Source organism: Mobula birostris, chromosome 6, assembly GCF_030028105.1.
Source record: "Mobula birostris isolate sMobBir1 chromosome 6, sMobBir1.hap1, whole genome shotgun sequence".
In the NCBI taxonomy this organism is placed as follows: Eukaryota; Metazoa; Chordata; class Chondrichthyes; order Myliobatiformes; family Myliobatidae; genus Mobula; species Mobula birostris.
The window spans coordinates 179,146,941-179,171,919 of NC_092375.1; the positions used below are offsets into that span (position 1 = coordinate 179,146,941).

A 24,979-nucleotide genomic window follows, 5' to 3' on the forward strand; every position below is an offset into this window, starting at 1 on the left:
CTTAATGGTCTGAGGGTGGATAAATCTCCTGGACCTGATGGAATACACCCTCGGGTTCTGAAGGAAGTAGCTGGAGGGATTACAGAGGCATTAACAATGATCTTTCAAGAATCGATAGATTCTGACATTGTACCAGATGACTGGAAAATTGTAAATGTTACTCTGCTATTTAAGAAGGGTGGGAGGCAGCAGAAAGGAAACTATAGCCTAACATCAGTGGTTGAGAAGTTGTTGGAATCAATTGTTAGGGATGAGAATACGGAGTACCTGGAGGCACGTGACAAGATAGGCTCAAGCCCGCATGGTTTCTTGAAAGGAAAATCCTGCCTGAGTAACCTACTGCAATTTTTTGAGGAAGTTACAAGCAGGGTGGACAAAGGAGATGCAGTGGATATGATGTACTTGGATTTTCAGAAGGCCTTTGACAAGGTGCCGCACATGAGGCTGCTTAACAAGATAAGAGCCCATGGAATTACAGGGGAGTTACTAGCATGGGTGGAGCATTGGCTGATGGGCAAAAAACAGAGAGTGGGAATAAAGGGATCCTGTTTTGGCTGGCTGCCAGTTACCAGTGGAGTTCCACAGGGGTCAGTGTTGGGACCGCTGCTTTTTATGATGCATGTCAATGATTTGGACTATGGGATTAATGGATTTGTGGCTAAATTTGCTGATGATACAAAGATAGGTAGAGGAGTGGGTAGTGCTGAGGAAACAGAGAGCCTGCAGAGAAACTTAGATAGTTTTAGGGAATGGGCAAAGAATTGGCAAATGAAATATAATGTTGGAAAGTGTATGGTCATGCACTTTGGTGGAAGAAATAAATGGGCAGACTATTATTTAGAAAGGGATTCAAAATGCAGAGATGCAAAGGGACTTGGGAGTCCTTGTGCAGGATACCCTAAAGGTTAACTTCCAGGTTGAGTCAGTGGTGAAGAAGGTGGATGCAATGTTGGAATTCATTTCTAGAGATATACAATCTAAGAGCAGAGATGTGATGTTGAGGCTCTATAAGGCTCTCGTGAGGCCACACTTAGAGTATTGTGCGCAGTTTTGGGCTCCTTATTTTAGAAAGGATATACTGACATTGGAGAGGGTTCAGAGAAGATTCACAAGAATGATTCCAGGAATGAAAGGGTTAATGTATGAGGAATATCTGGCAGCTTTTGGACTGTATTCCCTGGAATTCAGAAGAATGAAGGGAGATCGCATGGAAACGTTCCGAATGTTAAAAGGCCTGAACAGATTAGATATGGCAAAGTTATTTCCCATGTTAGCGGATTTGAGGACAAGAAGGCATGACTTCAGGGTTGAAGGATATCCATTTAGAACAGAGATGCGGAGAAATTACTTTAGTCAGAGGGTGGTAAATCTGTGGAATTTGTTGCCATGAGCGGCTGTGGAGGCCAAGTCATTGGGTGCATTTAAGACAGAGATAGGCGGGTTCTTGATTAACCAGGGCATCAAAGGGTATGGGGAAAATGCAGGCGAGTGGGGATGACTCGAAGAATTGGATCAGCCCATGATTTAATGGCGGAGCAGACTCAATGGGCCAAATGGCATACTTCTGCTCCTATATCTTATGGTCTTAAAGTACAGTCTGTATAAAGTAGCCATAGATCATACATGTTATGGTCTTAATGGTGTTATGAACTAAATAACTTCTTTCAGCAGTATGATTTACAGTTGAGATCATTTAATTTATTTTGCCATGAATTACAAAAATTAAATAGTCTAAACTACCAATCTTTCTATTAGTAGTCTCTGCATTTAATGTTGTACTTTGACATGACATCAAATTTGTAAATGTGGACTCATTGAGATGCTCAACATTCGCCAGGCTGATAAAGAGAATCTGGGAGAACAGAAGTTGACGACACACACCAAAGTTGCAGTCTACAGGGCCTGCGTCCTCAGCACACTGTTTATGGCAGTGAGACCTGGAGCCTCTGCTACAGACAAGAGCGACGTTTCAATGTCTTCCACCTTCGCCACCTGAGACGCACCCTGGACATCACGTGGACTGACTGAGTCACCAACAATGAGGTCCTGGCCCACGCCCAGATACCCAGCCTCTTCACCCTGCTCCAACAATGCCGTCTCCGCTGGCTGGGCCACGTACACCGCATGTCAGACGGGAGGATCCCAAAAGACCTGCTGTACGGGGAACTGGCCTCCGGCAAGAGAGCACAAGGGCGGCCCCATCTTCGTTTCAAAGACGTTTGCAAGAGAGACATGATGTCACTGAAAATGAACGTCGAGAGGTGGGAGGACGTCACAAGTGATCGCTGTCACTGGAGGCTGGAACTACGCAGATGTCTAAAAAGAGAAGAGGAGCTGAGGCTTGCTGCTGAAGAAAAGCGCACTCGTCGGAAAAACAGCACCAAGACAACACTGGAGGACAGTGCCTTCAAGTGCAGTCACTGCAGCCAAGACTGTCACTCCCGTGTGGGACTCTACAGCCACAACAGACGCTGCTTTAACACAGACTGAAGCAAGATTTTCCAGGTGCAGATCCATGGTCTTGCGAGACTAACGGATGCCACCACAACCACCACCACGGACTCAATGAAACAGTAGTTCAGCTTCAACATTTGGTGTGAACATTTACAATAAAAACTATACAAATATAAAGTTAGAAAAATAACGGTCTAAGATTATTACCATTATTTTTACTACCAGAACAACAATTCTGTAATCTAACCAGGCAGAGCAGTGAAGAGGAAACATTTTCACATTCTATTGTTTATTTTACTGGCATGAAAATAAATTTATTGGTTGAAAGCCAAATGGCTGAAAACCAGTGCAATTAAAATATTTGAATGTTTGTTTCGTTCATTTGGCTGGCAAATTTAGCTTAATTGCTCTTGTAGCTATTTTGCTGAAAGGTTTTCTGTTATTTCCCAATACTGCAAATTGCTTAAGTGTTGCTGGAGAATATTTGTCATTCAGTATGTGATCTTGTTTAACAGAGCATGAGGTGATATAATGCAGAAGCTGGCAAAGTGCCATACCGAGCTCAGTGCTGGAAAGCTGAAATATGTTCCCATCACTTAAATCTTAGTTATTTTGTATATCTTTAATTCCTCAGTATGATGCAACACTCTATGGTGGTACTTTTTTATAATTGGAAATTGACATAATTATGAATTATAGGTTAATTGACCTCTGTAGATTTAATGATCTGTTCCATCTGTTGCTTGTTAAAATTCAAATTTCACGTGTTTTCCATGTATATCACTAGAAGAAAATGTTAATTTATGCAACATATTAATCTGTAATAAAAAGAATTGCTTCTGTAAACACTTTCTCCCAATCTCCCCATTGTTAGTTCCTAAATTCAAATTGGTAACAAAAACTCCCATGAAAATACTTCAGCCACCATTGTATTCCCTACCAGTTTTTGAAAATACTTGTTTTGCATATAATTAAACATGATAGGTCAGGATTGTTTCCAAGTGGGCATTAATATATGTTGGTTATATCAGAATAAGGACAAAATATTCAATCTCGGAATGTGATTGAATGGCATTGCTCAAACACCTAATTAATGTGGTTATGTTCCCTTACAGCAGTTCAGTTTCTGAATTTATAAAGAAAACAGATTTGTTAAGTGAAAGATTAACAGAAGAATTATTTATTCATGCATAGCTGTGGATGTCAGTGCTAAGATCAGCATTTGCAGCCATCCCTAATTCCCTTCTGAGGAACTGCTGATGATGATTACCTAGAGCTGTTAATATCCATTGGTTGAAGTTAATCCTACAGTACTTTTAAGTAGAGGAGCTCCGCCTTTAACAATAAAGATACAGCAGTGTGTTTCCAAATAGTAAGGTGAAAAATCCTGGTTTACAAGGAGATGTTTTGGAGTTGCTATGTTGAAAATTCTAGATGACGTTGTTTGTTCATGGTAGGTGAATCTGGTAACAAACTATATTGTGATGGATATAGTTGACGCCTGTGTTCAGCAGAGGCCAGATGTAGAGGATCAATCTCTCTTTAACTTATATCATTGAGAAAAAACAATGCCTCAATAGCAAAAATGTTTCATGCAGTGTAATTAATGATAGTATCATCAGAAATACTTTCACTATCACAGGGCATCACCACTGACCAAATAAAAATAATTTTATAAGACAAAGACAATGGCTATAAAATTAGGAAAAGGTATTCTGTAACATCTGGCTCACCTCCTGAAACCACAGAGCTTTTTTTGAGCACATATCAGGTGGGTGTTGGAGCAATGTTTGATTAGAGATTAACTTTGCTTTCTATCGAAGTTGTCATGGATTGTAACAGAAATATTTAAATATTAAAGTTGAGATAAAAAGATAAAGGTTATTGGAGTGCCTTAGAAATAAAGCTAAATAATGTTAAAATTAATGATTAAAAATCTTAGTTCACTTTGCCCTGAGTCTGTAGAATTAGAATGCTCAATAAAATAGATGGAGTGTTGTATCCTATGTGAGGTTGGTACTTAGTCCAGCATAAGAGTGCAGACACATTGCAGCATCATATCCAATGCATCACCTTTAAAAGTCTTGATCTTCTGCATCCAAAATTTGCATGCATGGAAGTTTCAGGCTTGCTGAATTGTCAGCAGCTGGAAGCCGGCGATTCTGATTGGATCTGCAGCCTCTAGCCAGTAAGACTGACATCACCTTTCAAGAAAGTGATGAGATGCCTTTGTTGGAGCTGCACTCATCAAGGTGATCAAAAGTTGTACCATCACATATTTGTCTTGTAACATACGGATGCTTGAAAAGTTGTATGACATCAGAAGGTAAGCTAGGTGTAATGGAAATAAATTTACTTTGAACTTTTCCCTTTCATGCTTTTCAGTATTTATTTTATGCAGTTATTTTTACTTGTGTTTTTGATGGTGGAATTATTGCCTGGTGAGTGTTATGATGGATTAGACTCTTTATTGGAGATGGTTATTGCCAGGCCCTAATGAGCCAAGTATCACTTGCTGCTTAGTCCCCTGATCCGGCTCACTTGAAGCCATGGAGCAGGTGGTGGATGGTCATATGATTAGCTGGTGCACATCTCAAGTCCTGGTTATGTGATCACTGATGCCAGGGAGACAAACTCTGAAGAGTATTGATGATGGCGGTCACCTGCTTGAGAAGACACTGCCCAGAAGAAAGCAATGGCAAACTACTTCGGTAGGGAAATTTGCCAACAACAATGGTGATCATGAATCGTTCATGTCATACAACACGGCATATAATGAAAGAACGATTATTTACTGCACAAATTAGACAAGCCTATGTACTTTTCAGGACTCTGAACTTATAGGAACAAGCTGCTTCTTTCTCTGAGAAAGTTTGAATGTTATAAAGCAATAGCAAATAATTCTACAAAGGTTTATGTCTTGGTCAAATACTGCTTTGATCTCACGGAGATTTATGTCCTTTTCTGGCATTCAGTTACTTTGTCCAGTTGTTGGCTGAGAATACTGTTCCTCTAAGCTGCATGGCCACGCAGTAACTGAAATGCTCCCAGCACACAGGCTTTGTTGCCGCACAGCTGGAATTAAGTTACGGTCACAATATCTTGACGATACCATTTAGTGGAGATAAAAAGTGTAAGATTTGCTTGCATCTATGAGTTCTGACATCGATACTGCGCCTTTAATTCGGTTCATTCAATGTGTATGTAATCACTTGGCTAATAGATTTCTGAAGATGTGTTCAGAGAATGGCAAGCTTTTGAAGCCTGTTGATATTGCAAACACAACCAACTTTGAACTTGGAAAAGAGAATGTGGTATGACTGACAAAAAAATACTCAGCTACTATTATGAATTATGATGAAGACATTGCCTCAAAAATATCACAGCAATACTGTGATTTCAAATTTGTCATTTCTGAGAAAGTTAAGACTGGTTCAATTAAGACATTTACTGATGTGTTGAAACTGTGTGCCTAGAAACAAAAAAAATTGAAGAACTGTCAGTTCTTGTTGACATCGTAAGAATATTTCAAATTTCTAGTGCTGAAGGTTAACATAGATTCAGTCTTATGCATTCAATCAAATATAAATCCAGAAACAGACAAGAAGTGGAACATTTGGATGATCTAATGAGAATTAAAATGTATCTTTCATCTGGATGCAAATTAATCTGGACTGTGGATTTGCAACGAAGAACGATGAGAAAAAGTTTACATAACGTGAAAAGTTTTCTTGTTGCACCGCATGTCATTATACCCTTCAATTAATAAATAAAATCAAACATATTTTCATTATAAATATTCATAGTATGCATATTACAAAAAAAGCAATTAAAGTGACATGCAGCTTTCAGGCCATGTAAAAATATCCTGCTCAGATCAATGGCTGATCAGCGCGGCTTGAAAAAAAAGAGCGAATATTGGCTGAAAGTGATATTTATGATCATCAGAGTTTTGCTTGTCTGATCTGCAGAGGAATTCTCCCAATTGTTGCTCATTTTCACACAATGGTGAGGCTATTACAAGATTAGGAAGGCTTTTATATATCAGAAACAACTGCTGAGGTCAGTACTGGTTGATATATTAATCATTAGGTAATGTATGAATCATTATGCTATATATAGTTGAGTGCTCATCTTATAGTTTACCATTAGATTTACTCTTAAGTATAGTCAGATTCACTAGTGTTTTAAAACAAAATGTCTAAATCATTCTCAGATTGTATACAATAATGCAATTGTTCTCAGATTGCATTATTGTATACAAATTTCTATCTTACTTGGGCCTGGCGGGAGTATATTGGGAGATTGGGGATGGGGCAGGAGTGCTTTGAGAGGTTATAAGGGAGGAGTGGGAAAAGTAACCTAACCATTTTTTTTTATTATTGTGTGTAACTTTTGAAATAAAACAAAACCAATCTACTTTTATGTAGCGTCTTTTAATTTAACAAGACATTCTGAAGTCAAGATTTTAATGTCTGGTGCACTAGATTTTAATGTCTGGCCATCTTGATGGCCAAGATGTTAGTCGAAGCAATAAGTTTCAGTGAACTGAGTAAAGATTAGAGGAGAGTTTAGGGAGGAATCTAAGCCATAGAAGAAGAAATTAAAATGGGGGATATGCAGAATGTCAGAATTGACAGAATGCAAGGTTTGTAGGAATATTCTGAAATTAAGAAAAGCAACTGGATAAGGGCTATTGAAATCAAGGATGAGAATCTTAAAGTGAGATGCTTTTATAGGATGGATGTTAATGTAAGTTATAAAGTATGCATGAAAAGTGAATATGACTTCTGTTTAAAAATAACAGAAGGGAATGAGACTGATGAACTGAGGCGGGAACAGAGTCTGACAATGTTATGCAAGTTGAAACAGGTCATTTTGGTAAAAGGCGTACACAGTGATCATGGTTAAAAACAACAAGGTTGTGAATTGTCAAATACAGCCCTGTCTGAGTTCTGTAATTTCTAACAGACAAAATGAATTTAAAAATAGCAGAAAATGCTTCCTAATTGATAACAACTGTTCTTTATAGTTTACATTTTGTGATTTCTTCATCCATGTTTCAATTCTAAACTTGTTCTACCATTGTGAGGTTCTCTAATAGGTTCTCCCATAACCTTTTAATTACTAATGATGTATGTAGAGGAGGCTATCTGGAGAAAACATAACTTTACTAACAAACAGTAAATAACATACATGTACTTTAACAAGACATTGAGTAAGTAACATCAATGTTTATTAAACTGGCAAACTGTAATTTTCTTGGGTATATGGAGGTTAGAACAGAAGCCTTAAGGACACTTAGCTATATGACCTTTTTGCTTGTGGAATGTGTATTTTGTTACCTGTTAGTGAATATGCATCTGTGTCCAATTGAAGTTCACTCTTAGATTAAGGACATGAATAAGAAGCAATCTGTTCAAGTTCAGAAGGTATAGTTGTTTAGTTTTGGCGTGATCAGCTCTTTCATTCTATGTCTGGGAAGTCTCTCTTGAAAGAAACAATGTTAACAGTTTCCTCTGGAGTTTCCGGAAAGAAAAATGTCTCATGGGCTGACATGAAGGAAGACTGTGTTCTCGTAAAACAGCAAGGAGGTGGGCAGGCATGTACATTATGGAGAGATTCTCTACCACTATGACTTTTCAACAAATGAACAGTAGAACAGCCCAATCTAGTACTCCTATCGAATCTTTATCTTTTAAAGGCAACAGTACCATTGTATGGTCGATAGGGTGGATGTGAGGATGTGAATTTTGATCTGCTTTAATGAGGGGATGTTAAAATTGTAGCTAAAAGTCCTGTTTAAAGTTCAATATGCAGAGAAAGCATGCTATCCCAAGTGTGACATTTATAGAAAAATGACAGAATTCACAAGGCATGTCCACACTCCCAACGTTTCTGCCCTTCCAGATGTCACTTAAATGACAAAGGATGCAGGAAGGAAGAAGGGATCATTGTGTAAAATTGAGGGAATTTCATATTAGCGATGAAATATGCATCTAAATAAAATCATGTCTCTTTCTATAATGAATAGCTTTCACAAATGCCATAGTTGTGAAGAAAACTGCAGCAACTGTAACTTGGAGTTATTGTTAGTAATTACAACCATGGTACAATTGCTGAAGGAGGAAAAGGTTGAAGGAATTGGAAAATGTGCTGTAATTGCCTCTACCAAAAACAGTTCACTTAGTTTCCCATAGAACTGATAGAAAATGTAGAATATTTTTTTTTAATATCAGGAGATGTGTATTGAAAATCTGTCATCTCACAATAGGAGATTCCAAAGAGCTTACAGGGCATTATGGTTACCAGTATATCCCATTTTAAAGAATGATTCTTTGCTATGCAATCTAAATTATTACAATTTGAACTGAACATCTTAAAATGCATAAGAATTCATGAGAATAAACATTTGAATAAACATGATTTAAAGTTTCATTTTGGATTGGTAATAGTATTCTCTTATAGGTAGAAGCTTGTAGGTCCAACCATATGCTCCCAGAACTTGCGTAAAATAAAAAAAAATCAATACTACAGTACATTATTCAGGGAATGTTACATTATTGGAGATTTTTTAAAAAAGTGTTCTGCCTTATCTGCTCAATACTGTGAGAATATTGAAATGTATGGTGTTTCTCCCAGTGTCCTGCTGTACATGTATCCCTTAAACTAGCACCATGAATATGAACTGATTACTTACTTTTCATTTCCTTTTTTGGAGTTACTCTATGTGCACATTGTTTGCATTTCATGAGTACTTTGCCTTAAAGGAAATTAGCGGATTTATAAGATGGCACGGAAGGCCCACTTCACTGTGTGTCATTTGCATCAAAATAAACCCTTTTGCATGACACTAAATATTCAGAGAATTAATGGAAAAGAACCTTTTGATAGAGTTCAGATTATTAAAGGATAAAACCTGAACGGGGGAAAAAGTACATGTACATATCAGAAACACTGATTTTTAAAAAAAAATATATGCCTTTTGAGGTAAAAATTGTTAGCATTTTGGAAATGTGTGTTTGGAAATGAGATTATTATAGTATGCATTTTGTCACAAATTTACACAACTGTTTTGTAGTTTTTAAATAAGAGAAGAAAGTTATATAATACTATGGCAAGTAAATATAAAGCATAAATGCTTTTGCAATAGAACAGAGGTTTGAGATTAGATTTGGAATATTTAGCGTATTTGTTCTAACTTCCAATTTGCCTCAAAATTTAAAAAAAAAACTTTGTTTCCTATAGGATATTACTCGTCTACTTCCATTCCATAAAATTTCTCTGGATGATTTTCCAGAGAATGAAGATATTAACAGGGACCTGAGTGCATTCATCCATCACAGAATTAACAATAGTCACAGCATACTCAGTAACATCTCTTTGAGTGGAAAGACTGACACCATTACTGTGAACAAAGTCACCAATCATCTTATCATGCGAAGCCAAGGATCTTACCTGTATTTGAAATTGACTCTGGATTTGTTTGAAAAAGGTCATCTAGTCATTAAGAGTACAAGTTACAAGGTAGTGCCTGTCTCCCTGTCAGAATTGTACCTTCTCCAATGCAACATGAAGTTTCGAACACAAACTTCCTTTGAAAGGGCCCTTCCTGTGTTAAATGTTGCTTTGGCATCCCTTCATCCATTGACAGATGAGCAGATTTTCCAAGCAATAAATGCTGGCTATGTGAAGGGAGAATTGGAATGGGTGGATTTTCAACAGAGGATGGAAGGCCTTTCAAGTTTCCTCATTAAACGAAGGGACAAAACACGAATGTTTTGTCATCCATCATTTCGAGAGTGGCTGGTATGGAGAGCAGATGGTGAGAACATGGACTTCCTTTGTGATCCAAGGTTAGTGTATAAGAATTGGAATGTTAGAAATGCATATATGGATTAAACTTGTTTTATTCACTTCTGTCCATTTATTTTAAAAACATTTGCCATTGGATGGATTTCCCAGCTGCTGTGTGGCTGCAAGTATCTTCTGTCAGGTGTGAATAGAACATTTCTGCAGGACTTCCCTTATTCCCTTCCTTCCCCTCTACCACTCCTGATCTGCAGCAGTCAAGCCATATGAAGTTAGGAGTGTTGAGCAGCCTTACCTGCTCACTCACGGGGTCACTGAAGTGGAATTGGTACTAGTTTGTACTGAGGTACAGTGAAAAGCTTGTCTTGCGTGTTGTTCATACAGATCAATTCGTTGTGCTGTACATCAAGGTAGTACAAAGTAAAACAATAACAATGCAGAATAAAGTGCAGCAGCTACAGAGAAAATGCATCGAGATGCACAGTAAAGCGCAAGATTATAGTGAGGTAGATTGTGAGGTCAAGAGTATGTGTTATTGTACTAGAGAACCATTCAGTATTATAACAGTGGGGTAAAAGCTCTCCTTGAGCCTGGTGGTACAGTACTGTGCAAAAGTGCTAAACATATATAGCTAGGGTACCTAAGGCTTTTGCATTGTACAGTAGTAATTTTATGCATTGCACTGTACTACTGTCATTAAAATAAAACAAGTTTAATGACATGTGAGCAATGATAAACCTGATTCTGATATGGGACTCTATTGTGGACTGAGAGGGGAATCATGGTTTGGAAAAGAGGAAGGGAGAGGAGGAGGGGTAGGAAGCACCAGAGAGACATTCTGCAATAATCAATAAACCAATTGTTTGGAATCAAATAACCTTGCCGTGTGTCTCAGGGCTGGGTGTGTCTGCACCCACCCCACTCCCTGCCCCAGGTATCCATTCTGTCCCACCTTCAGGCTTTTATATTTTATATCCACTACTCTTCCTGTGCCTGCTGTCTCTTAGTTTTCTATTGTTTGCAGTCTTCTCCCATGCATTGTTTTTGTTCATTTCTAATTTGCAACAGTTCTCAAGAATGGAACCCTGTTGTAACTTGGTGTGTAATAGCTTTAACAACCCCACAACAATCCAACTACACAAAATTGCATTTCCCTGTAGTGGAATACAGCACACTGGCATGGTCATAAGTGTAAGAACTCTCTGCTTTGTGGGAAACTTGATATTTTAGTGGAAGTTTCACCCATTAGTTTGCAATAATAAAGGTAAATTCCATTTGTCCAGAAATTATTTAGTTGCAGGTTATTTGTAAAGCTACATATAGTTAAACGGTGTCTGCATTTGTGTGAATGGGTATGTTCATTAGTTTATAAGTACACATAACTAGCCATATGTTTTTCAACTGCAAGATTTAAAACTGTATACTTTGCCTCTATCTTCCTAGAAAGGCAATTTGGAAGTACTGTGAAAAACATTGTGGTCATTTAAAAGGTTCCAGTCTTCAGGATTGAGACTTGACTGGGTTGGAAGTACTGGAGGAGGAGGTGGTCTGTTCTGCTTTAGATGGGCCACGTTAGCTCTTGGATTAAGAGTCTGTGAAATACTTGTACTCTTACATTGCCTGGAATTGGTAAAGCAATTGAATTCATTTGTTTTTTTAATTGAAGCCCCAGGATGTGTGAGTGCGAAGATGAAACATGTCAAGAGAGATCTTGATCCTGAGGAAGAAGGACCAGAAATACTTGGGTGACAGAATTTGCACAGTTGCATTGTTTACAGGGATGAGACAGTACCTGGGTATAGATCATGTAGTCTTAGGTTGTACAGTAAGGCTCAAGACTTGACAAATTATCTTTAGACCTTTGATCATCAAATGTTCCTTCTGTTTCTTTTGCCAACCTGTTTTTGTTTTGCATTTAAATGCAGTGCACAATTTGAGCCTATGTCAAGCAATTTTTGAGCATAAGTTTCCATCAGTAGGCAAATCATGCCTCATATGTTTCATTGATATTGATATTCAAGATTTTAGATAACTAGGGTATACTAAACCCACAAACAAAAACAACTAACCAAGATCAAGAGAGAGTAAGATTTCTGACTGACATAGAATAAAGTAGATTAGGAGAATCCAATCTCCAGCTAGGTTTAAATGATTTAGAAAATTAAATTTGTTTAAAATCCTTCTGTGGGAAGCAGTGGAAGAACATTGACATCAGATGGAGACGAGAGGCCATACAGGAGCGAGATATGCCAGCTAGTTGAGTGGTGTTGCAGCAAGAAATTTGCACTCAACGTCAGTACGACCGAAGAGCTGATTGTGAAGTTCAGAAAGGGTAGGACAAGGGAACACAAATCAATCCTCATAGAGGGATCAGAAGTGGAGAGAGTGAGCAATATCAAGTTCCTGGGGATCAAGATCCCTGAGGATCTAATCTGGTCCTAACATATTGATGCAGCTATAAAAAGGCAAAACAGCGGCTATATTTCATTAGGAGTTCAAACTCCTACAGACGTACCGTGGAGAGCGTTCTGACATCACTGTCTGGTATGATGGGGCTACTGCATAGGATTGAAAGAAGCTTCAGAAAGTTGTAAAATCAGTCAGCTCCATCTACAGTACTAGCCTCCAAGACATTTTCAAGGAGCAGTGCCTCAGAAAGGTGGTGTCTATTATTAAGGACCCCCATCACCCAAGGCATGCCCTCTTCTCATTATTAGCATCAGGAAGGAGATACAGAATCCTGAAGGCACACACTTAGTGATTCAAGAACATTTCTTCCCCTCTGCTGTCTGATTCTTAAATGGGCATTGAACCCATGAACGCTACCTTACTTTAATTATTTCTGTTTTTCACTATTTTTAATTTAACTGTTTTATATATTTACGCATTTACAGTAATTGATTTACTTTTTTCTATATTATCATGTATTGCATTGTACTGCTGCTTGCTAGGTTAGCAAATCTGATGACATACCTGTATGCTAGTAATATTAAATTTTGATTCTGACCGTAGTATGTCTGTGTCATTGAAGTATTACAGATTCCCCTCTCTCCTCCAGTGCTATATTTAGCAAAGAAGATTATATGTAACACAGTATTATCGGAGTTGGAATAGCCTGTTATGAAAAGCTAGTGACTTTTTTGTATTGTTCTACAAATATATTTAAATTGTTATATTCTGGCCTCTTGTCTTTTCACAGAAGCGGGCATGCACTTATGGCATTCATGTTCTCTCGCCAAGAAGGAAAGCTAAATCGACAACAGACTGTAGAATTTGGCCATCACATACTGAAAGCACATATTTTTAAGGTGATTATCAGAACTTACTATTCACATAAGAAAAAGTGGATCTTCAATATAATTTAGATGGTATTCCCCATAATTTAAACTTATAGAAATTTATGAAATAAAACTGCATATGTTGAGAAACTTGTTTAATCCTAAATGTATAATCGGATCATTCAAAAAGTATTATTACATACAGTAAAACTCCGATTATCAACTATCCTTAAGACTTTGGTCAGAGGTAGCACATTTCTCAGACTATTAAATATTACTCATATTAAAATCCCAAAACGGTTTTGTTTAATCTTTTGTAACGTACTGTGCAGTGATAGGACTTTTCCATTGAATCCATTAAGTTTAAAGGGAGTAAACTGGAACATTGTGAGTTTTGGCTTGAATGTTTCCATTTGTCAGAAAACCTACCCATGTTCCCAAATGCAGTCCAACGCATCCCAAAACTGCACTCTGAAAATCCAGCTCAAGCTCTGTACGAATGAGTGAGCAGATATTTAATTATTAGAGTTGTACTGTATACTGTGATTCTGAGTGCATATCTGGTTTTTTTTTGGGTGATCTGATTTGGAAGCTTTCTAAATCTATACATAAAAACAGTCATAGTAGATTTGGGGTATTTTGTGAATCTAGTTTTCTCTTAATGCAGAGGATGTGAGCAAGTAATTTGGAGCCCACTGTGTGGGTGCTGGCGATGTTGACCACTTGTGATATTTCTTTTCATTTGAGATCAACATAACTGATTTTTAATTTCAGAGCATCCTGCAAACTTTCAGCTGTAAATTGTCTTGTAATATCTGCAACATTTAGAACATGAAATATATTTACAGGGATTGAATATTGTTATCTCTGATGTCTCTTACTTTTTAATTGGAAAATATATAGCACAGCTCTGGGGAGTGGGGCCCTCTGTTGGTTGGAGTCGGCCTTGGATGTTGTGTCCAGCTGTCCACATGATTTGCAAGTCAGAGCAGTGTAAAATGGAGAGCAAGCTGTTGCCTATGTAGTAGGATCCCCCTCTCCACACAACTGATGAATCCAAAGGAACGGCAGAAACTGATACTGATTTGTACCGGTGGCATTGCAGGAGTTGCCAGTCAGTGTTGAATTCAACATAAGACTGCCTTAGGGACTCTAGTTCTGGATTTTTTTTTCTCGGGGCTTACTCCTGAAGCCTTCCCCGTGAATAAGTATAGCCACAAGGAGTGGGTGATTGAGATCAGAGTTGTCCTGAAAAATAGTATTTCAATATACAGGACAGGCAGAAAAAAACCTAGTAAAATCTGACCTCAAATGGCTGCAGTTATGAACAAATGAAATCTAAGTATATAGACCACGCCACATTTTTTTTAAAAAAATTGTTCTTACAGGGAGAATAATTGGAGCATGAAAAAAAATGGAGAAAATTGAAATATGGGAAAATTCAGGGGGAAAAAAGGGAATTTAAACATTGCTTCTCTGATTTAACTTTTGTTCTGCCGAAGTTCTTTGAGACCCAAGCCCCATTCTCAACTTGACTGCAGGCTTTGTGAGCTAAGCCTGATCTAACTTACTGGTTGAGGAGAACAAGGAAAGAGTTGGTGGCTGAATGATTAACACCAAGAGCCTGCAATTGGGAGGAAAAGTGTAAACCTGAGTTGAACAAGTGGGGGTGGAGGGAAAATAGTGGTGGAGTGTGGTATATTGTGGGTATTCTTTATCAGGCTGACCAAACAAAATAAAACTGGAATCAAGTATTTCGGCCTCATCCAGGAGAACCTTTGAAGAAGTCAACCCAAACACAACTCATTCACCATTGTGGTGACCCATCTCCATTAACTGGTCATTATCAGTGGTTCACTTAAAATTGGACAATTTCAAACATTAAAGGTGGATTTAACATTAGAAAACCTGCTGTTTGGATTTTCAATAGATCTAAATATTTACCCGTATTCTATTGATTCTTGGAATAAAGGTGTTGCTGAAACCATAACTTGAATGGATAGAATGGGTTTTAAATATTTGTAGCTTTAAATATTTAAAAGACTTCCAATAATACATATTAAATTTGACTTTGGAACCAGTGATCATGTTTTCCACATTTTCTAGGGTCTGAGCAAAAAGACAGGGATATCTTCTAGTGTCCTTCAAGCCCTTTGGATGGGTTATAGCAGTGATGGGTTGTCTGCTGCATTCTCGTCCTTGCGAAATCTTTACACTCCCAATGTGAAGGTAAGGAAATCTGTGTGCGTGCATTACATTACCTCAAAAGCAGTAATTTTAAGAAAGGTATTTTTCTTTAAAATCAAGAAAGGATACCTGTCTTTCACAAAACTGGAATGAGATTTAGTTATGAAGGCATTATTGAATATACAGGTTACTAGTTTGTAATCCTAAGTATTTCATATTCACAGGGATTTTTACTGATATTTTATCTTCACTTTATGCATGGTGATGACATAATTTTTACTTTATGTATTTTGATAGTTATTAATGTTAATAAGTAAACAATAATTTTAAGATGAAAAGGATGCTTGAAAGAAAACTAATGGAACACACAGAGCTGGTGGCTGAGAACAGAAATGATTGCTGTTTGCAATAGAACTGTTGCTGAAAATCTAGACTCTGCAGTATCAAAGAAAATAATTGGTATTCTCTTTTTCTTTCTTTCTTTTTAAATCTTTTTATTGAATAAGTATACAAAGGCTAAACCATAAAGGCATTAATACACTGTTAGAAATTACAGGAGATATTAATACAGAAGAAAAAATTGATACAAACAGTGCAATTTAAACATAAAATAATAGTATACTGATTTATATATATATCAATAGAGAAAAGGAAAAAAAAACAGAAAAAGACCTCCAAAAAAAAACCCACCGTGCAACTAAACAAAAAGCAAAGCAAAGCAATGGGCTAACTTGGAAACAGGTAGAGTTAAAGAACTTAAAATCACATCCTCAAACCCGACCTCCGTTAAAAACAGTTTTTAAAAAAAAAAGGCAAGAAGGGAATATAAATATGGAACAAAAGAGAAAAAAAATTACATTAAATGAAAATATTGAATAAACGATCTCCAGGTCTGTTCAAATTTAAGTGAGGAATCATAAAGATTACTTCTAATTTTCTCCAAATTTAAGCATAATATCGTCTGGGAAAACCAAAAAAAGGTAGTTGGAGCATTAGGCTCTTTCCAATGTTGTAAGATACATCTTTTCGCCATTAAAGTAAGAAATGCAATCATTCTATGGGCTGAAGGGGAAAGATCACTGGAAATTTTAGGTAATCCAAAGATAGCAGTAATAGGATGAGGAGAAATATCTATATTCAATACCTTTGAGATAATATTAAAGATGTCTCTCCAAAAAGTTTCCAGAGTAGGACAAGACCAGAACATATGAATTAAAGAGGCTATCTGCCCCGGACATCTATCACAAAAAGGATTAATATGAGAATAGAAACGAGCTAATTTATCTTTGGACATATGTGCTCTATGAACAACTTTAAATTGAATTAGGGAATGTTTAGCACAGATAGAGGAAGTATTGACTAATTGTAAAATCTGCCCCTAGTCATCCACGGAAATAATAGAACCCAATTCTTGTTCCCAATCTGACCTAATCTTATCAAATGGAGCTTTCCTAAGTTTCATAATAATATTATAAATAATAGCCGTTACACCTTTCTGACATGGATTAAGGTTAATTATAGTATCTAAAATATATGTAGGAGGTAGTGTCGGAAAGGAGGAGAGTATAGTACTTAGGAAATTTCTAACTTGGAGATATCTAAAAAAAATGTATTCTTGGTAAATTATACTTATTAGATAATTGTTCAAAAGACATAAGGGAACCATCTAAAAATAAATCCAAAAAACGTGAAATACCCTTAGTCTTCCAAATTTGAAACGCACGATCCGTGAAAGAGGGAGGAAAAAATGTTACCTAAAATAGGGATCGCTAGCCTAAATTGGTTGAGATCAAAAAATTTTCTGAATTGAAACCAAATACGCAAGGTATACTTAACTATCGGGTTAGAGACCAGTTTAAGGCGTTTCAAATGAAAAGGAAGAGAGGAACCTAAAATAGAGCCAAGTGCATAGCCCTGAGCAGATTGTAATTCCAATACTACCCATTTAGGAATGGATAGTGTATCTTGGTCAAGTAACCAAAATTTCATATGTTGAATATTAATTGCCCAATAATAGAATCTAAAGTTAGGTAATGCTAGACTTCCATCTCTCTTGGCTTTGGGTAAAATACATTTACAGACTCTCAGGTTTTTATTTTACCAAATAAATGAAGAAATTTTAGAGTCAACTTTATCAAAAAAAGATTTTGGAACAAAAATCGGTAATGCCTGAAATATATATAAAAATTTTGGCAGAATAAACATCTTAACTGCATTAATACGACCAATCAAAGTTAAATATAATGGAAACCATTTAGATGAAAGTTGAGTAATATGATCAATTAAGGGTAAAAAAATTAGTCTTAAATAAATCTTTGTATTTACGAGTAATTTTAATCCCAAGATATGAAAATAATTATTAATCAATTTAAACGGAAAGTTATGATACAAGAGAAGTTGTTTATTAATCGGAAAAAGTTCACTCTTACTAAGGTTTAATTTATAACCTGAAAAAAGACTAAATTGTGCTAATAAATCTAAAGCAGCAGGGATAGATTTTTGAGGATTAGAAATATATAAAAGTAAGTCATCAGCATAGAGTGATATTTTATGGGACTTTAGGCCCCGAGTTATCCCAATAATATTTGGAGATTCTTGAATGGCAATTGCAAGAGGTTCTAATGCAATATCAAATAATAAAGGACTAAGAGGACAACCTTGTCGAGTACCTCGAAAAAGAGGGAAAAAAGGTGAGCTTAAAGAGTTAGTACGGAGGTATTCTCTTAATAGAGAGATATAGATATGTGGATTGTAATTGGATAACAGTGGGTATTCTCATTGTCACTTAATTACACTCCACATCTTTATAGCAGAAGTAGCTGAAGGATGCTTTGTGTCTCTATTGAGCTTTGTTCTATGTCATGGGGAAATAACAGTTTTCCTCTGAGTTGGTGTATGTATCACCGATTCTAAACATTCCATGACTAGAAGCTGTGGATAGAAAAGCAGGCGAAGCGATGGTGGCTGGGTATCCTGATTGTTCAAAGTCCTCCATCTGGTCGACTACTGTTAAATCACTCATCCATAATGTTGTAGCATGTTTCATCCACAAATTACATTCATTTGCTCACCCAGGTTACTGTCATAGCACCTCACAAACCTGAGAACTCTCCAAGAAGAATAAGAGCAATGGAAACTGCATCACCTCTGGGTTCCCTTTGAAGTTGCACACCATACTTCCTTGGCATTATACACTTCCTTCATCTCAAGCAATTTAATGCACAGTGTCATTTAACATCCTCAGCAGAAGGATTGTAGTTGTTCATAAGAGTGCTTGGTGTCATTTAAACAAGCAAAACTAGAATAGGCATGGTCAGAAATGCTCACGCTCCAGTTAAAAATATAATGCCATTGTTATTGTTTTGTGGAAAGTTGCTTGTATCGAAAATATATTTACATATTTCTAAATTATTACTTCCTAAAATTATTTAAGATGTAAAACAACTGTTGAAATTTTCCACTTAGACTATAGCCTCATTTGGCATCCAGGATGTGTTCCTGAGGACAAGAGGACTAAATAACAATTTTTAGAGTTGACACTATAAGTACTGTGCCCTCATTGGTCGAGTGCCAGTTACACAATGCGCTGTCATTGGTTGAAGGGACAAGAACAGTGTGGCACTTGGCAGGTTGTCAAGTTTTGCTGATGTATTTCTGGTTTTTTTGGCATGTTTTGGTAGGTTCTGTCAAGAGCACTATAAAATAGCAATACTCCATGCTAAGCAAAGTAGCAAAACAGCAGTAATAAAATAAATTTATTTTAGACCATAAGACAATGGAGCAGAATTAAGTCATTCAGCCATTTGAGTAGGCTCCGCTATTCAATTGTAGCGAGTTTATTTTCCCTCTTGAACCCATTATCCTCCCTATAACTTTTGACACCTTGTAAATGAAGAAACTATCAAACCCTGCTGTAAATATAACCAGTGGCTTGGGCTCTGCAGCCTTTTGTGGTCATAACTTACACTATCCATTACCTTCTGGCTGAAGAAATACCTTTTCATCTCTGTTCTAAAGTGATGTCCTAAAATTCTGAAGCTTGTGCCCTCTGTTTCTAGACTCTCCCACAATTAGAAATATCCTTTCCATGTCCACTATCTAGGCCTTTCATATTCAGTAGGTTTCAATGAGATCTCCTCCTACTTTTCTAAACTTCAGTGTGTACTGGCCCAGAGTCATCAAACATTTCTTATACTTCCCTTTCATTCCCGGGAGCATTCTCATGAGCTCCTCTGGACCCTCTCCAGTGCCAGCACATCCATTCTTAGATAAGTGGCTCTAAATTGCTTAAATACTCAAGATGACATTAGTGATATACAGTGGTATTTTGAGGGCAGCAAAACTACTAACTATTCTACTAAATATACTTTTTCTGAACTATGATCACTGCAATCCGTAGCCTTCGGGAGATGTGCTTTTGAACTGTCTGTACGATCTGATGTTTATGTGGTATCCTGATGGATTCAGTGAACTGGACTCTCGAGAAAGGAGATGCTGCTGGAGCGAACTTTGGGCCGGATTCAAGCGGTGAGGCCTAGGCCCGAGAGGGAATAATTAATTGATGTTCACCCGATTTAAGCGTTAAGACAGATTAAAAAGATTGAGACATTGAAGCCAAGGCCGGAGGATAAATCGGTGTACTGCTCACTACTTCGTGTCTTACTTGCCTCAGCACTGAATGGACTTTGCAGTTGTGGCCTGTAGCCATCAGGCTCCTGGATGGCTGCACGTGTCTTAGCACTAAACTGTCTCTGTGGCTTTGGACTCATTTTCAGGGACTCTGTGGTTCATGCTCTGTGCATTATTTATTTACTTTTTAAATTGTTTACACAATTTGTTCTTTTTTCGCACAATGGGGGTTTGACGGTCTATGTTGTGTAGGTTTTTTCATGGGTTCTATTGTGTTCCTTTGTTTTAATAGCTGCCCACAAGAAGATGACTCTTAAGGTTGTGGTATACATATTAAATAATGAATGTACTTTGAAGTTTGAAATGTGGCCTGACCAAAACCTCAGTATTACATCCTTGCTTTTATATTCTAGCCTCTTGCATTTACCTTTCTTACCATTGATTCAACCTGCAAGTTAACCTTTAGGGAATCATGCATAAGGACTCCTAAGTCCCTTTCCACCTCTGATTTCTGAATTTGCTCCCTGCTTAGAAAGTAGTTTACGCCTTTAACCATTCTTCTAATCTATCTAATCCCTTCTGCAGTCCTCAACACCATCTGCTCCTCTAATGATCTCTATTGTCCAGAAGCTTGGCCACAATCATCTAGATTATTGACATGTAACAGCCAACCAGAAAAGGCCGCCTTTATTCCCACTCTTTGCCTCCTGCCAGTCAGTTAATCTTCTATCCTTGCTAGTATCTCTGCTGTAATATCATGGGCTCTTAACTTAGCAGCCTCATGTACAGCGCCTTGTAAAAGGCCTTCTGAAAATCCAAGTAAAGAACGTCTACTGACTCTTCTTTGTCTATCTTGTTTGTTCTTTCCTCAAAGAATTCCCACAAATTTTTCAGGCAAGATATCCTCTTAAGGAAACTATGCTGACTTCTGCCTATTTTATCATGTGCCTCCAAATGCCCCAAAGCCTCATCCTTAATAATGGATAAGTCAGGCTAACTGGCCTATAATTTCTTATGTTTTTGCCTCTCTCCCTTCTTAAAGAGTAGAGTGACATTTGCAATTTGTTAATCCAGTCCAGTCCTCCAGAGCCATTCTAGAATCTAGTGATTCTTGAAAGATCAAGCTATGCTTGAGATAGATAACTTTGCAAAATTTTAAGAACCTTAAGTCTTGCTGGATCAGAATTCTATAACTCTTAATAGGGCTGAGAAGATGTGTTCACCACAACAACTGAGGTTTATGAAGGCTGACAGTTATCTTGGTAAAGGTTTGGGGGGTATTAAGTGCTGTCCTTACCAGAAATGCCAAGAGTTAATACATAATACAACAAAGGAGGAGGAGAAGATGGCGGTGCGATGCAGCGCGCGCGGCCACTCCGGTGAATGATATCTGTAATCTGTCAAGTAGGGTACTGTGCACAATTCTGATTTGATAGAGAAAGACTTGAGAGTACGGAGGAACATCTGGAGAAACTTCTGAAATGCCCGCTTCGCTGCCGCTGCTACTGTGTGGTCCGGAATATCCAGAGGAGAAGGCCCCGAATCCTCGGCTTTGCTTGTTTTGGCGGCCGGGGCGAGGTCAATGGCGCTCGGGAGCTGTATCGGAGGGGCTGGTCGGAGGCTCGACGCTTTCAGCTGGACGGACTCAGTGTCGGCTGTGGTCGGCTGCTTCCAATGCATCAGCAGTTGTCAGTGCCTGGAGGTTTATGGCGGGGAGTTTCTCCCTTTTGCCAGCTGCTATCAGGGACTCGGGAGTCGATCGGGACTTTGAGACTTTTTTTTTACCGTACCCACGGTCTGCTCTTCATCAAATTATGGTATTGCTTTGTACTGCTGTAACTATATGTTATAATTATGTGGTTCTGTCAGTGTTAGTCTTTGGTTTGTCCTGTTTTTCTGTGATATCGCTCTGAAGGAACATTGTATCATTTCTTAATACATGCATGCAATTCTAAATGACAATAAACGAGGACTGAGTGTTCTCATAATCTAATCTAAATGAAGGAATGTAGCAGTCAAGTTTAATTTGAGCAGTCTGCATAAATTGAGAGGAAAATAAACACTTATTAGTAATGAACTTTCTGAAATAAAGCTTTTGGGAATTGGCCATCTGTGAAAAAGAGTAATTAGTTGATGTTTCGGATAGCTCTGATGAAAGATCTCGTCCCAAAATGTTGACTGTTTACTGTTTTCCATAGATGCTGCCTGGCATTTTGAGTTCCTCCAGCATTTTGTGCATGTTGTTTGAATTTGCAGCATCTGCAGGTTTTCTTGTCTTTATGAAAAGCAAGTTTTGTCAAATACATGCAGGGTAAGGGGCATGTAGGTTTCAAGTAATGATACCAGAAATAGCAGAAGAACATAAGAAATGGGAGCAGGAGTCGGCCATCTGTCCCGTTGAGTCTGCTCCGCCATTCAATAAGATCATGGCTAATCTGGCCATGGACTCATCTCCACCTATCTGCCTTTTCTCCATAACCCAGAATTCCTTTCAACATCAGTAATACTGATTAGAGTAAGCAAAATGCTGTTAAGAGTAGTCATGATGTTTTAAGTCATATCTTTTACATTGACTTGGAACAGTTGCTCCAGCAATATTCAAAGAACCATACTTTTTGATTTTGTAGATTGCATGTAACTTATAGTGAGGACAATTCTGTACCTGCCCCCACCCCTTGGAAATTAATGGTCAGGCTGTGTCTGGGGTCAAGTCATTCAAATTCCTGAGGACTAGCGTTGCCAATGCATTGAGGTAGGACAAGCACATTACGCGCATCGCTTGGAAAGCCCTGCAGAATAGGCTTATCAGCAAAGCAACATCGATCCTTGCTCGACTCTCCTCACAGGTCTGGGAGAATCCAAAACTCGCTACAAAGACCAAGACTGCCATGTACATTGCATGCGTTATCAGCACCCTCCTGTTGTTTGAACTATTGTCTTGTAAATTGTTAGTTTCTATTGTGCTGTCTATTGTATTCTGTATTTAATGCTTGGCACTGAACCATAATCAATTCTGGTCTTTTGCATTTACTGGTTTAAAAAATAGTGGTTCTGATTCTGAGGTGCCCACTGTAGGTATTCCAGGTTTTGGGGGTTCACTGGCTTTGCGCCAGGTCTGAGGTCTTGATTTTCAAACAGTCTTTTCCTCAATCAACTATTGCAGCTTTTCCTGCTTTGTTTATTATAATCGGTAGCTTGGATGCGTTTGGAGATATTTTAATGAAGCTTTTTTCTTCTCGCATTTATAGTTGTATTCTAAGCTTAATATCTAACTGTACAGTATCTAAAGGAGACTTTGCAGTAATATTCTGTTTTTGATCCAAAATGCAGGTGAGTCGATTATTGATTTTGGGAGGAGCCAGCGTGAACTACCAAACTGAGGTCTTAAACAATGCTCCAATCCTTTGTGTACAATCACATCTTGGTCATCTGGAAATGGTAAATCTATTGGTTGAATTTGGAGCTGCAGTTGACCATGCATCTGAAAGTGGTGTGACGGCCTTGTGCCACGCTGCAGCTGCAGGACACCTGAACATTGTGACTCTTTTGTGCAAGAAAGGAGCTAAGGTATGGACCTGGTTATTGATGTTAATTTCTGTGATTCATGAAATGGACGTGATCTAATAAAAAATACTATGATTTTAAGCATTAGGGTTAATGTCCTTGAGACATGAGAATTATAGCAGGTAGAGGAAGCCAGTGATAAACAGTCTAAGGAATTTATTTAAAACTGCAAAAGACAAACTGAGCATTTTATTGTTCCTTAAGGTTAGGTTATGAACAAATAAATGAATAATATTTTTGAATTACGGTATTACAGCACAGAGAGAGGCTAATATTGTTCAGAGCAACACAAAATGCTGGAGGCATTTCAGCAAGTCAGGAAGCATCTGTGAAGGAAGAAACAGTCAATGTTTTGTGCTAAGACTTCTCATCACAACTGATGAAGTTTCGGCTCGAAATGTCAACTGTAGTGTAGTGTGAAATACTATTTATTCATTTTCTTCTGAATGGTAGATAAGGTAATAACGCCAAAGGAAATATTCCCTTTCTGCTTCTCTTACAAAACGCAGCAGAGTGATGCAGCAAGCAGTGATGTGTTTTACAGCCCCAGCAATCCAGACTTGATCTGGACCTCTGATCTCTAGAACTATTTGTGTAGAGTTTGTACTGTCTCCAGTGTTTCGCTGGTGTCTCCATTTTCCTCCCATCTCCCAAAGATGTGCTGCTCAGTAGGTGAGGGAATGGAATAATTGTAGGGAAGGGGATAGTTAATGGGATTTTGTGACAGAATATAGGAAAATAAATGGGGAATTAGGATCCATGTGGTTCCTTGAAGAGCTGGTAAAAACTCAGGGAGCCTAGTGGCCTTGTGTAGTATGGAAAATAAGCCAAGGAATAATGTGCAGCTAGTGAATTGTACAAATTGTATTAGGTAACTGGCAGTAACTGTGAGATGGTTAGTAAATCATCTTGACTGTATCACTGAGAGCCAGAGCAATTTTAAGTCTAATACTGCAGAATAAAGTTCTGTGTTGTGTTAATATTCACTGTGTTTAATATACGCAGTGAATACTGGTTAATTTAGCCATTGATTAATCGGGGCAGCCCCTTATTTG

At 37.8% G+C, this 24,979-nt stretch overlaps 1 protein-coding gene across 2 annotated transcripts in view; it reads left to right on the forward strand.

The window, feature by feature from the left end:
• tanc1a (tetratricopeptide repeat, ankyrin repeat and coiled-coil containing 1a) overlaps positions 1-24,979 on the forward strand; it is a 175,321-nt gene that overhangs the window by 109,156 nt on the left and 41,186 nt on the right. For both annotated transcript variants that reach the window (XM_072261989.1, XM_072261990.1), the window contains 4 exons: positions 9,703-10,310; positions 13,466-13,574; positions 15,651-15,773; positions 23,691-23,927. In XM_072261989.1, coding sequence (XP_072118090.1) covers positions 9,703-10,310; positions 13,466-13,574; positions 15,651-15,773; positions 23,691-23,927 — 1,077 coding nt within the window. The remainder of the gene's footprint in view (positions 1-9,702; positions 10,311-13,465; positions 13,575-15,650; positions 15,774-23,690; positions 23,928-24,979) is intronic.